The sequence below is a fragment of the Danio aesculapii genome, chromosome 2, assembly GCF_903798145.1.
Source record: "Danio aesculapii chromosome 2, fDanAes4.1, whole genome shotgun sequence".
Taxonomy (NCBI): domain Eukaryota; kingdom Metazoa; phylum Chordata; class Actinopteri; order Cypriniformes; family Danionidae; genus Danio; species Danio aesculapii.
In genome coordinates, this window is record NC_079436.1 from 10,246,775 (window position 1) to 10,261,377 (window position 14,603).

Consider the following 14,603-nt stretch of genomic DNA (forward strand, 5'->3'; position numbering starts at 1 on the left):
CACATATGTAAGAACAATCTTTTATTTTTTGGATGTATTTGCATTGTCATTACATTATAATTGCTACGTAACAACTATGTTATTTTACCATTGTAATTACATTGTTATAACATTATATTGTGTAATTAAAATCTTTTGTTTAGGAAGTCATTACATTGCCATTACATTATAATTGCTATGTAATAACATTGTAATTACATTGTTATAACGTTGTCATAATATTGTCATAATATTGTAATTATGTTTATGATGGGATCGTAAATGTTTTTGTATATTTCATGTACAGTATTTGTGTATTTACATAAATATACAAAGTACATATGTAATTGCAATCTTTTATTTTGGATGTAATTGCATTATAATTACTATGTAATAACATTTGGCATTGTTATAACATTGTAATTACATTTGAGATGTAATTACAATACAGTATATTTATACAATACAGTATACTCCAAACGCCTATCATGTGTGCATATCTATTGAGTGTATCATGTGTGTATATGTATAGAAAGTATTGTGTGTATCATGTGTGCATATGTATAGAGTGTATAGTGTATCGTGTTGTTATTTTACCTTGCCCAACTTTGTCTCTTATTGCCTTTCGTTGTTCGTATTCATCAACTTCCAGTAGCTCAGTGGTTATGTGACTCACCTTACATCTGCAGAGTGTATCATGTGTGTATATGTATGGATTGTATCGTGTGAATATGTATAGAGTGTATCATGTGTGTATATGTATGGATTGTATCGTGTGAATATGTATAGAGTGTATCATGTGTGTATATGTACGGAGTGTATCATGTGTATATGTACGGAGTGTATCATGTGTGTATATGTATGGAGTGTATCATGTGTATATGTATGGTGTGTATCATGTGTGCATATGTATAGAGTGTGTATTTGTATTGAGTGTATTGTGTGTATCAGTGGTGTAGTCGAGGCTATGCGCACGTATACTCCATATGCCTATCATGTGAGAACATCTATTGAGTGTATCATGTGTGTGTATATGTAAAGAGTGTATCGTTTGTATATGTATAGAGTGTGTATATCAGTGGTGTAGTCCTAAAAAAAGGTGGTGTACTATTGCACCCAACCCAAATTTTAAATAAAAGTAGGCAAAGAAACGATGAAAGTCAATGTTTTTTTGATTCCTTATACTGTGTGTATATATATATATATACATATATATATATATATATATATATATATATATATATATATATATATAATTTAACATCAGTTACCTGTAACTATTAACTTCCACGAAAAGAAAAACAAATACTATGTCAATGTACATTTACATTTAGTCATTTAGCAGACGCTTTTATCCAAAGAGACTTACAAATGAGGACAAGGAAGCAATTTACACAACTATAAGAGCAGCAGTGAGCAAGTGCTATAGACAAGTTTCAGGTGTGTAAAGTCTAAGAAGCAAAGCATTAATAAAATTTTTTTTTTTTTTTTTTCTTGAGAGAGAGAGAGAGAGAGAGAGAGAGAGAGAGAGAGAGAGAGAGAGAGAGAGAGAGAGAGAGAGAGCACAGTTAGTGGTATAGCCAGAGAGGCAGTTGCAGATTAGGAAGGAAAGTGGAGACTAAACAGTTGAGTTTTTAGTCGTTTCTTGAAGACAGCAAGTGACTCTGCTGTTCTGATGTAGTTAGGGAGTTCATTCCACCAACTGGGCAGATTGAATGTGAGAGTTCGGGAAAGTGATTTCTTCCCTCTTTGGGATGGAACAACGAGGCGACGTTCATTCACAGAACGCAAGTTTCTGGAGGGGACATATATCTGCAGAAGTGAGAGCAGATACGAAGGAGCACAGCTAGAGGTCACTTTGTAAGCAAACATCAGAGCATTGAATTTGATGCGGGCAGCAACTGGCAGCCAGTGCAAACGGGTGAGTAGCGGAGTGACATGTGCTCTTTTGGGTTCATCAAAGACCACTCGTGCTGCTGCGTTCTGAAGCAGCTGAAGAGGTTTGATAGAACTAGCTGGTAGCCCGGCTAGCAGAGAGTTGCAATAGTCCAGTTTGGAAAGGACAAGAGCTTGAACAATGAGATGAGCTGCATGTTCAGATAGGAAGGGTCGGACCTTTCTGATGTTGTAGAGTGTGAATCTGCAAGATCGAGCAGTTCTAGAAATGTGGTCAGAGAAGTTCAGTTGGTCATCAATCGTTGCCAAAGAGGTGAGGCACGTCATCACTGAGCTACAGGAAGTTGATGAATCCGTACAAGGAAAGGTAATAAGAGAGAAAGTTAGGCAAGGCAAGGCAAGGCAAGGAAAAAAAAAATTAATAAATACAAGATACAAACAAATATACATATACAAATGATACATTGTATAAATACGCACGCATGATACACTCCATACATATGCTCACATGATACACTCTACATATGATAGAACCTGGGTCTGGCGTGAGAGGTGACTCACGTCATCACTGAGCTACTGGAAGTTGATGAATCCGTACAAGGAAAGGCAAAAAGAGAGAGAGTTAGGGAAGGCAAAAAAAGTACAGTATACAATTGATAACTCTATACATATACACACAATACATTACTTACATATGCACACATGATACATTCTATACATACACACAGTACACTCTACATTTGCACACATGATACAAATACACACATTACACTTTACATTTGCACACATGATACATTTTATACATATACACACATTATACACACTATACATTGCTGTCAGGGTCTGGGATAGAACCCGGGTCTCTGGCGTGAGAGGTGAGGGACGAATCCACTGAGCTATTGGAAGTTGGGGATATCACCCAGATACTCACCTGATATACATATACACACTACACATATACACCCATAATACACTCTATAGATACACATGTATCAACCCAATCATATGCACACATGATGCATTCTATAATTATGCACATATGATACAATCCATTCACAATATATATATATATATATATATATATATATATATATATATATATATATATATATATATATATATATATATACATTGTGTCCGAGGTTGACTACGTTAGAGGGAGTTATTACCAGACACACTTAACATTTAACGTAGTCAACCTCGGACACATTGTATATATATATATATATATATATATATATATATATATATATATATATATATATATATATATATATATATATATATATATATATATATATATATATATATATACATATATATATATATATATATATATATATATATATATATATATATATATATATATATATATATATATATATATATATATATTGTGAATGGAATGTATCATATGTGCATAATTATAGAATGCATCATGTGTGCATATGATTGGGTTGATACATGTGTATCTATAGAGTGTATTATGGGTGTATATGTGTATACTGTATATATATACTGCTAATGAATCAAAGAAACGTTTCTTTGCCTACTTTTAATATTGGGTTGGTTGGGTAATAGTACACCACCTTTTTTAAGACTACACCACTGTGAATTACCTATTTGCTATTAATTAATTAATTCATCGTGTGCAGTTATTAAACATTTTTACCTTGCCCTTTTTTAAATCCTATTGATAAAATGAATACTTCCGGAAGCAGGGTCGCTGAATAAGGTATAAGGGGGCGGGCACTGATGCACTATTATTAAAATGTAGCCTATGAGAGCCCGCCTTCAGGACCAGTGACTCTGCTAACCGGATGGGGCTCTGCAACTGTACGGTGTGGGATGCTTCATTATCATCACACACACATGCACAAATCAATACCGTGACCGAATGGCATTAAATGTCACTGGGTGCTTTGCAAAAGCGTTTCATTTTGTCCGTTAAACCAACACGGATTGTAGATCACTATCAGTTCTATTCATTTATTTAGGCAACCCGTGCGCTCTTAACGTCACATCCACACTTCAGCGCGGTTAATGCCATTTATTGTCAGCACAATGAAAGTTACAGTGGATTTTGAGGAATGCCTGAAAGATTCGCCACGTTTCCGGTGAGTCTGACGTTAATATCAGTTCATATGCTCGCAAATGATGTACAAAAACGGATGAACGGGCTGCGCCTCAGAGCTGGGGGTCTGCATGGTGCCCACCTACAGTACAACACTGCAGGTACAAGCGGATTAAACGATAAAATGTCCGCTTAAACAAGATATGCCTTCACAAATGTCTTTACAAGCCGTGGTCTATCGCACCTCACTCATTTTTATTTTGGCAACTCCATGAAATGACAGTAGGTTATTCATAGTGGGAGGAGGAGGGCGCCGCGTTTTGTCCCATTCACCAAAATGAAAACGCTCGATTTCCTCATGATACACGAACATCTTCAAGACTGTTTTCATCATGGAGACGTTTTTTTTAGACCTTTTTCCTTTTCTGCAGTGCGTTTTGACGTTGAAGACATTCGCTTGGCGTTTCTAAAAGATGTTATATAATGGCCTTCAAATGTTTATGATGTAGAATGTGCAGCAAGCATACCAGAAATGAATCTATAGACACCTTCAAAATCTTCTCTGCCATTACCACAGTTAATTTACTATTGACCTATAGTAGTTTAATTAATAGTAATAAAATATGATGACAATAATTTCTTTGTAGTTATTAGGATACTCTCTGCGAGAGTATATTCATATATATTCATATATATTCATTCATTTTCACTCATTCATTCATTCATTTTCTTTTTGGCTTAGTCCCTTTATTAATCTGGGATAACCACAGCGGAATGAACCGCCAACTTATTCAGCATATGTTTTACGCAGCGGATGCCCTTCCAGCTGCAACCCACACATACATAATTTCGCAGCAGCAGAATTTTCAGTTGATTTTTAGTCTACTTTATGAAGCGTTTTGGGCATAATATATTTATATTTTGGTATCCCAGTGTCTAGCGCCTAATAGTAAAAAAATAATAATAATAATAATTATATATATGTATCAGGGTATCTGCAGGGTTTTAAAAAGTCTTTAGATGTCTTAAATTTCAAAACCAAACGTTTACACCTTAAAAAGTCCTAAAGTCTTAAATTGACTGAAATATTGTCTTGTGGGTCTTAAATCAATTTAAACAGGTTTTAATTTTCTTTTGTTTATGTGAAGCTATACCCAATCAATCCAATCCAACACACATCCAGTCACCAACAGTACATCTTAAAACTACTATTATAACAGTCTGTTGTGAATACATTTAGCTTTTAAAGTTTTTTTAAGTTATGTTGAAGAAATGAACGTATACAACCATGGTCTGCTTGTTTTGACACATTTTTTCAAATATGTGGCTAAGAAATAACGAATTAGATTTTAGAATTTAGATCTTTAGCATTTAGCCCTTTATAAGTCTGAAATTTCATATATATATATATATATATATATATATATATATATATATATATATATATATATATATATATATATACTGTATGTACTGTATGTACAGTGCTCAGGATATATAAGTACACCCCTCACAAAATCTTTTAAATTCATATTTTTTATAGGAAGCTATACAGTATTATATTTGTGCATATACATTAGATTAGTCGGTACTGAAGCAAAATCTGGAGCTTATCTAACAAAATAACTTACGATAATGGTCCAAAAACTAGTACAGCAAATTTATATGTTATAGACACATATTAAATACAGATTTAAAAAGGAGGAAGAGAAGCAAAAAAAAAGAAATATTTAGTTGAAACTTTGTAGACTGTATTTGTTTTTTGTTTTTTTGCAATATTTTGCATGAATTTAAATGTATTATCTTTCAATTTCTAAAGATGTTCTGTGACTAAAATATTATTTTAATAAATATATCTGTTTAATAAATCTGTTTTGTTCAAATGCACAAAAATACATAGCCTATATTTACTGAAAAATGGATACAAATATTCATTTTCAAAATGGGGTTTACTCAATTATGCTGAGCACTATATAAGCAGTACATACTTGTGTATAAATATAAACAGTCAAATTAATTTGTAGTCTGTTTGTCACTTAAAATGACATCTTATGTTCACCTAATTTGGAGACTTAGAAGAGTTTTAATTAAACAGCATTTGTTGCTTCACTCAGTGAACTGATAATAATGGCAGTTCTGCAATCAGTCACTTTTACTTTTCCAGTCTACAAGTTACATATTAAAACATTATTTAAATAGTTTGGATGAATAATAAACAGAACATTCTGTTTGAATAATAAAAAAAAGAGATTAAGATTAAATGCTGAAACAAGAGTAAATGTGTTCAATTTATATTCAGAAGATAATTCAAACTGATATGATTTGATCTCATTGGTTTAAAATGAAGTTGATCATTGTTTTTACTTTACCTAAATTAAGTTGAAATATTGTGTGTCAAATGTCTGTCATTCGTGAATGCAGGTAGGGGCAATGGCGTAGATGTACCCAAGCCAGCTGAGAAACAAAATTATTTAATAGAACTGGCTATTTTAAGTTTAATCAAGGCAAACAAGTTTAATTAAGTGTTTTGAGCCAGACATTCCCCTCCCCCCAATTTTTTTTCCAGCAGGAATAGTTTAAACTTAGTTAAAAATTCCATCTTCAATTGTCCAACTAACTCAATGTTTTATTTAGTTAGAGATGCTCTCATCGATCGGCTAGGGATTGGTATCGATCTCATGAACCGATCACAAGTGTTTGAATGACATTGCAATAAACAGTAGTTCATAGACCTATTTCCTTTTTGTAAAGAAGTAACGGATTTATAGGTTTGCAATTTAACTTCTTATCCATCAAATATGTGCCCCAAACTTTTTCTTGATTGACATACATTGAATTCTTCCATCATTTGCAGTGTTTCTAAATGGCATTGTTTGTAATTTTTCTTTTTTTGTAAGGCTGCTTCTGACTATGACATGTTCACACCTAAAAGAGACGTGTTTAAGGGATTATATGCAGCATCCTCATTAATTTATTCTTTTAGGTAAGGAGAAAACTCCACTTAATTATCATACTTAGCGGGAAAATGTGCTTTATGTATTATAAAGCTTGAAGCATCAGAATCGGTACTCGATATTGACCAATCACCATGACAATGAATCATTACTCGATATCGGCTGCAAAAATCCTGATCCGAAGCATCCCTAGTTATAAATAAATGGCATGTGAAGCATGTCTCTTCCAAACTCAAAACTGCTTTAGAGATAGTAAACTTTGTGGCCATTCAATAGCACAGCATTATTTGAGTGTGGTTACTGATAGAAACAGTTATGAGTTATCTACGTTCACACATTCATTTATGTTTTTGATTTAAATAGGCACAAAATCGTACAAAAAAACTGTATAATTATAATTACCGCTTTCATATTAATTTGTTATAAACCATCTCCTTATTCGTTCCGCAACAAATAAATATGTCTGATTCTGAAGTATAGACTGATACTGAAAATGTGCTAAACAAACACAAGAAGACGATAGCTAATATGACATTAAAAGCTATAGTTTTAGCATAGTTTGGAAACCAGCAAGCATTTATTGGGTGAGTGTGTCTAATAGACGTCTATTAGATGTCTTGGCTAAAACAAGACAGTCAGTGACGATCTATTAGATGTCTAATATAGTCATCAAATAAACAGGAAGAGAATGACTACACATGTGAAGTCTGTCTAATGTCAGTAATGTCTGTCGTTTTAGACTATTGTTAGATGTCTATTAGATTCACTGACAGCCCAAATTTAACCTTGTTTCAGGCAAGATATTCAAAAGTCTATTAGACATCTATTAAACACAGAATTATTTTCACTGCAGTTTTTTTTGCAAACAGATCCTGGATAGCAAAACAGAGAATTTTCTAATCCAGATTGTTTTAAAACTATTAAAAAACAATTCATGAGGAGATTTAAAGCTCATTAGATGCTTATGTCATCATTGTGAGGTTCATTGTCTATCCAAACATGCACAAGTGCTCATGTATGCAAGTCATACCTGCCAACAGTCCTGTTTTTCCTGGGAGTCTCCCGTATTTCAGACCCATCTCCCGCCAATCTCCCGTATTGCTCTGTCTCCCCATGCACACCGAACCCACCATGCAACCATCTTCATACCTGCTCCCCAGTTTGTGTGGCCCCCGCCCCCCGAGCTTTACTACACGCGCAACCCCCCCCCAAACGGAGTGTGATTTTGGGGTCCGACAGATCCCTCCCCACTGAGCGTGATTTCGGTGTCCGTCAACCCCCCCCCCCCAAACTCCATTGAGCGTGATTTCGGCCAGCAGTCCGTGCAGGGGGGCCCCGTCATTTTGTGCTACGCCACTGGCACACCCCCCGATAAAATCTCCCTGATTTTAATATCCGAATATTGGCAGGTATGATGTGTGTTTATGTATGATTTCAGTGCCACTGTACAATAATGTGTTAATATGTGGTCTGCAAACATTCTTGCTTCATCAATTCACAGATGTTGCTTCAGATAATTTGTGAAATGATGTTTGTAGGGCCACAATAGAGGATGTGGAGGAAGACTTTGGAGAACTGGAGTCAAAACTCGACAAGGTATGATTTTCTTATTGGCATTCTGCCTTCAACGTTTGCTTATGTGCTTTTTTTACTTTGTGAATTAGACTTTTATGGCTCATATTGTTTTATATAAGAGAATAATGGAGGTCACACTTAAAGAAAAAGAAACATTTTTATTCTTAGGCCAAAAACTGGACTGAGCTGACAAATTTCAGTCATGCTTTAATCTTTATTCATACACATGATATTTCCTGTGACATTGGTTTGTTGGTTGTGGATTTTTTGTTCCGTCTGCTTGCTCACCAGGGGATCATAGCTGATAGACAAAGGAAGAATGAGAAAGACCTCCAGACCCTGTAGATAATAGATACATTTGGTACCACATTGATCTTCTAACAGGCTTTAGAAAGTTCTTAACATGGTGAAAAAGAGTCTCCACTGAGTTTGAGGATGACGATTAAAGACTGTGTGAACTTGAAGCTGCAGAGACTTTTATTTCAGTATGTTGATGTACTTTCAACTGAAATGGAATGGCGGGGCTTCCTGTTTCAGCATCATTCCATTGTGGCAAACTCATTGCCGGCCTGTAGGTGTATACATTTTTATTAACTGTAACATATTTTACCTATAATACATATGTAAAAATGTTTACTCAGATTTAAACAAATATGTTTGCAAGCCAGAAAACACAAATTTTTTAAAAAAGTATGACATATACAAATAAAACATGAATCAAATGCATTTTGTTTTTGTAAATTAATAACAAAATTATGTATAACTAACAAGAATTGCAGGAGACGTTTTAGGTTGTTTTTACTCAGAGATCTACACAAACAAAACTTTGCATTAGATGTCTCAGTATTTCTGTGATCATGGGCATCGTTGCATTTATTAAAACAAGTCTTAATACTACACTACTAAATAATGTATAATACGTAGCAGAACATACCTTTACTTTGAGCTTGCTTTTCTTCCTCTGCTTTTCTTTTTTCGGCTCTGGAAAGATGCCGTTTGGACGCCATTCCATTTCAAATTAATATTCGATTAAGATCGATAAAAAATAGCAATGACATTATATTACTTAAGACTTTAAGACACTTTTTTCGGCTTTATATCGAGCGTGAGCAATTTGGAGAGATATGTGGAGTCTGTGTAGGAATACATTACGTCACTCTAGTTCACCCAATAGTCGATCGCTGGTGGTGTTATGCAAAATAGAGTGTGGTGCTGCTGGGTATGTTTCTAATGTTTTCTGCTTTTATTCATACTGTTGTTGTGTATTTATTATCATTTTCAGCTATTTGTCATGTATGAATTATGCAGAGCTGTTCTTTTAATGAAATGTAGAGGTTTTTTTGCTCACTATTGTTGTGAATTGTATCGTGCTTAATGGGGTTTGTGCATTGCGCAATGATTCGCAATCATGAATAATTTCATGATTTATACGTATAAGTACGCGCTTGTCCTCACGCTTACGTTCACAGTAAATAAACAAGAGCAACGTTTGTGGGACTCTCCTAGGCGACCGTCTATATTGCCTATTGAATGGGCCGGCACTGAGCAAACTAGGGTTATAAATATTGGTGCTGAAACCGTTAAACTGACATCAACAGAGGTGGACCGCCACTCCAAACGCGGAAGCAAATGGTCAGACTTTAATTGAAGATTACCAAAACAAAACAAAAAAATTCTGTGGAATAACTTGCACAGATGAGATGAATTGTTTGCCTTAAGAATAACAATGTGAGCTAGCAAAATAAGGTAAATTCGGATTTCACACGGACCAGTGTACTTCCAGGGGCGCCCCTAAGGGCTGGCTGGGGATACTCTGGTCAACCCAATATGATTTTGCTGTTGACATTATTAATTTAAATGTACTTATGTAAATTCCCAATATATCAATAAATAAATAAATACAATGCAGCCACTAAATTGCTGTTGGCGCCACTGAAGTAGCTGATTCACGACCTCTCCCCATCAGCGCTGGTTCAATGCTGGTGAAAGCAAACTGACGCATGCGCGCAGAAAACCATTTCCGTGCGCCTCACGCACTCCTGTGTGAATCCCGGTTGTTTACATGCACGCCGATAAAATACGCGCCACTCATGCGCCGTGAAACCCAAGTAACAGCCTTTTGTGTCTGTGTCGGCAAGCAGCGAGTTTTTCAGGTCCACTAAACTAAAGTTTATATAATATGATGATGATGTAACTTTCACTAAGCATGGCTATAAAGCAGAAAGGAGGGATAAAGAGTCAGGAAGGTAAGACTTCATAACATTAATTCTCGGCCATGAGTCGGGTCTAAGACAACAGATAATTCTATAAAACATATTATTTTGTATTCTTTATAATTGTCATATTTAATATTCATGCAAAAGGTTTCTTAAGTGATCTCAGCATATCACTCTAGTTGTTACATTGTTTTCCAGTAACATTTAGGATTGATTTCTGTTATTTATTTAAAATAATAATTGTATAATAATATCAATAACAATTGTATTTGTTTAGAAAAAATATAAATAAATTGTTATATTTTTTGAATAAAAATCTAACAATTTAAGGGGGTGGGGGTGTATGGGTCGCCCAGGGTGTCATTTAAACTAGAGCTGCCACTGCACTACCCGATCATCATTGTCAGAAGGCACACACTTTCAGCAATGGCAATTTAATATCTACATTAAGGTATATCAATAGAAGAAGCTGTATTAATAATATTGTGGCTCAAAAAGGGATATTTATAAATTATTATATTAGGGTCTGTATAGTGAGTGTGTGTGTGTATAATAATGGCTTTTGTTCAGTTTGTTCATTTGTTTGTTTTATTAATTAACTCATTAATCTTCATTAATTTTAGACATGGCATATACTGTATGCTGTTCAATAAAAGTATGTGAAAAATAACTGAAAAGTTGACCAGAAACAAAAATATAACATTACACTGAATCCATTTCAGTTTTGGTGCAGCCTCTTCTGGCCAGAAAGAAAATTTTCTGGGGGCGCCACTGTGTACTTCAAATGAAACACGTATTCTAATATCATATATAAATTAATTAAATAAATAAATAATGTGGCTATTTATTAAGAAATTGAATTTATTTGGAAATGAAGAAAATCCTACTTTAATAATATTAAATAATATTAATAATATTAATGATGATGATAATGATGATGATGATTATTATCATCATCATCATTACTATTAAGTAGGATGTTGTTTATTTATTTATTTTTTGAAAAGTCTACTTTTACAATTTGACACATGCAAACCACTGCAGAAATGTGCTAACCAGCAGGCCCATGTCAGATACAGTACAAATACTTAATAAATAACCTACTATAAATTAAAACTATTAAAGTGTGCTATGTTTTTTGTTTTCACAAGCTTTGGAGATGTAACATAAATTCCGCTTTTAAATAATAGGTCACCTATAGCTTTAGTCATGAGCATCGGCTGTGTTCAAAATGACATCAAAGTTTTCAAAGTGCACTGCAAAGGGAGCGCAATTGTAAACATGAAGATTGCTAAAACTGATCTGTTAAAATACTTTAAAAGCAAGTTACACCTAAGAGAGATAACTTTAATGCTTTTTTATAATTCCAAGTTTAACTGTCAGAAGGTTCTAAATGAATAGGGCATAGGGGGGATAACTGGGAATAGATCACAGACAGGAACTATGTTTCTAACTACAGCTCCAGAGGTGTAGTTGCAAGCATACAAGTTTGCAATGCAGTTTGTGAATGTTCGTTGGAACGATGGATTTGGGAAATTCCAAATCAACGAACTATGTTTGACGGAACTTGCGACTTTAGTTGGCTAACGATGGTTTTCGGAAACGCACCCTTGACTGATGGATCGATGAAGCTTAATGGCCAACTGTCGGCTTGGTGTGTCCCGGCCCTAAGGTGTGATGGAAACACTTCAGCCAGTTGTGTTATTCCTCAATCACCAGTTTGATGGCTAAAAACTCCTGACTGCTGATTTCCAGAACAGAGTGTTGGGTGGGAAGGATGTGAGAGTTGGCAGTATTTCCAAGTAAAGTGACAACTGAAGATTGCGAAGCCAATGAATCTCTGGAGTTTCTCTGATGGGGTTGTAAGCAAGTCAAAAACCTTCCTCTAGTCCACTCCTTTAGGGCTGAAGTGCATTTCCAAGTGCTTTTTGCAGTTTTTTGAACTGCAACAGGAAGATTAATGAAACATTAATCAAACATGTATAGCCTCAGGAACAGACAATGAACTACAGTAAGTTTGCCCTTGTTCTGGGAGAAGATGAAAATGTCAGTGATGTAGGCAGTGATGGAAATACTCCTGGAACAGCCGAAACCGGGGGAAGTGAATGCAAGAACTTTTTTGTTTAGTCTTAAGATTTATATTGGCAGTTTATCAATACACATATAAAATATCAAATACACAGTATACATGTACACTTGAGTCATTTAGCAGATGCTTTTGTCCAAAGCAACATACAATTAAGGAGGAATTCAGTGAATCAACAAAAAGACTTGATTACGACTTGAACATAGTTCGTACACTGGAATGGGAGTATTGACCTTATTCTGAAAGGCAAAGGCCTCTAGATTATGCTTATTTTACCAAAATAAAATATGATTATGTCTTTATTTTGAATTATTTAATTAGGACAGTAAGGTCTGACTTTGCTTAGACAAAAGTCTTGTCACTTAACAGAATTAATGTTCAGTATAGAATATAAAGTCATGCTGCAGTGGAAAAAGATCTAATAATGTGTATGATTCCCATGAGCTTGGAGGACTGCATTCATACATCTCTGCAATGACTCAAATCACTTACTAATAAATCTGGAATGGCAAAGAAAGCGTTCTTGCAGGACTCCTAGGGTTCATCAAGATTCTTTGGATTCATCTTCAATGTCTCCTTCATCTTACCCCAGACATGCTTAATAATGTTCATCTCTGGTGACTGATCTGGCCAATCCTGGAGCACCTTGACCTTCTTTGCTTTCAGGAACTTTGAAGTGAAGGCTGAAGTATGAGAAGGAGGGCTACTGTACTGTTACTGTACATCCAGAGGTTTATTCATGTTTATGTTGTACCTAGTAACGAATGTCTTTTCTGAACGTCATGTAATTTACCAAGGAACAGCGATGTTAAATTCTAACATCAGATCGGTAACTCCACTTCCTTCCATTTGCTCACATCTTGTCCATTGATTTATGTTATTGCATCTTAGCATGAGAAAAACAAGGTATGGCTTGTGAGCATGAGAAGTGGTTGAAATCTGTGTGTCTCAAGGTAAATGCATGTGATTTGAGAGCCCGGGAGTATAGTTCCTAGCCATATCAACTTGGAAAATAGCTCACCTAGAGTTAAATAGTTGATTGTTTTTATTATTTTTAAACCATTCAGCTGATCTCCGGGTCTGGTGAGAGCACTTTTAGCTTAGCTTAGCATAAATCATTGAATCAGATTAGACCGTTAGCTCAAAAATGTACTTATTTAAAGCTTGACCCTTCTGCAGTTACATTGTGTACTATTTTCTAGACTGATATGGCTACTAACTATACTCTCATTCTGGCGTAATAATCAAGAAGTTATTGGCTGCAGCAGACACAATGATATTACACAGTGCGGTTACATAGTTAACTAGCTGAGGAATATTTTCATGCGCTGCAAGTATAGTTCCTACAGTAGCTATATCAGTTTATAAAGCAGTACATTTTTATTTTCTGTCTGTCTTAGTACACTATGCAACAACAGAAGGGTCAAACTTTAAATAGGAAAATTATCAAAAACTTATTGGTCATTTTTGAGTGCAGATGCTAATGGTCTAATCTGATTCAATGATCTATGCTAAGCTATGCTAGCCCCAACCCTAAACTTTGAAATCTGATGTGTTGTCTCATGTTTGAAATCACAATATATTGACTGATTATGTTTTTTTTAGCTGGTGAAGTTGTGTATTGGGATGATAGACGCTGGCAGAGTTTATAACCAGGCCAACAAGCACTTTGTGAATGGAATCCGAGATCTAGCTTTACAGTCAACCAGAGACGAAGTCATCGGGGTAAGAGACGGCGCATTTTGCTTTTCGTTTCTCAAAAGCTTTCAATATTTCTGCTTCTTTGTTTGTCTGATTCGGGGCTGCGTAATAATTTGGGGGTT

General features: G+C 34.9%; 1 protein-coding gene across 1 annotated transcript in view; it reads left to right on the plus strand.

The window, feature by feature from the left end:
* The first annotated feature begins 3,768 nt into the window (after positions 1–3,768).
* The window catches only part of acap2a (ArfGAP with coiled-coil, ankyrin repeat and PH domains 2a), a 36,503-nt gene continuing 25,668 nt past the window's right edge, over positions 3,769–14,603 (plus strand). Inside the window, exons 1-3 of the mRNA XM_056472436.1 lie at positions 3,769–3,992; positions 8,442–8,499; positions 14,386–14,505. Coding sequence (XP_056328411.1) covers positions 3,919–3,992; positions 8,442–8,499; positions 14,386–14,505 — 252 coding nt within the window. The 5' untranslated portion in view covers positions 3,769–3,918. The remainder of the gene's footprint in view (positions 3,993–8,441; positions 8,500–14,385; positions 14,506–14,603) is intronic.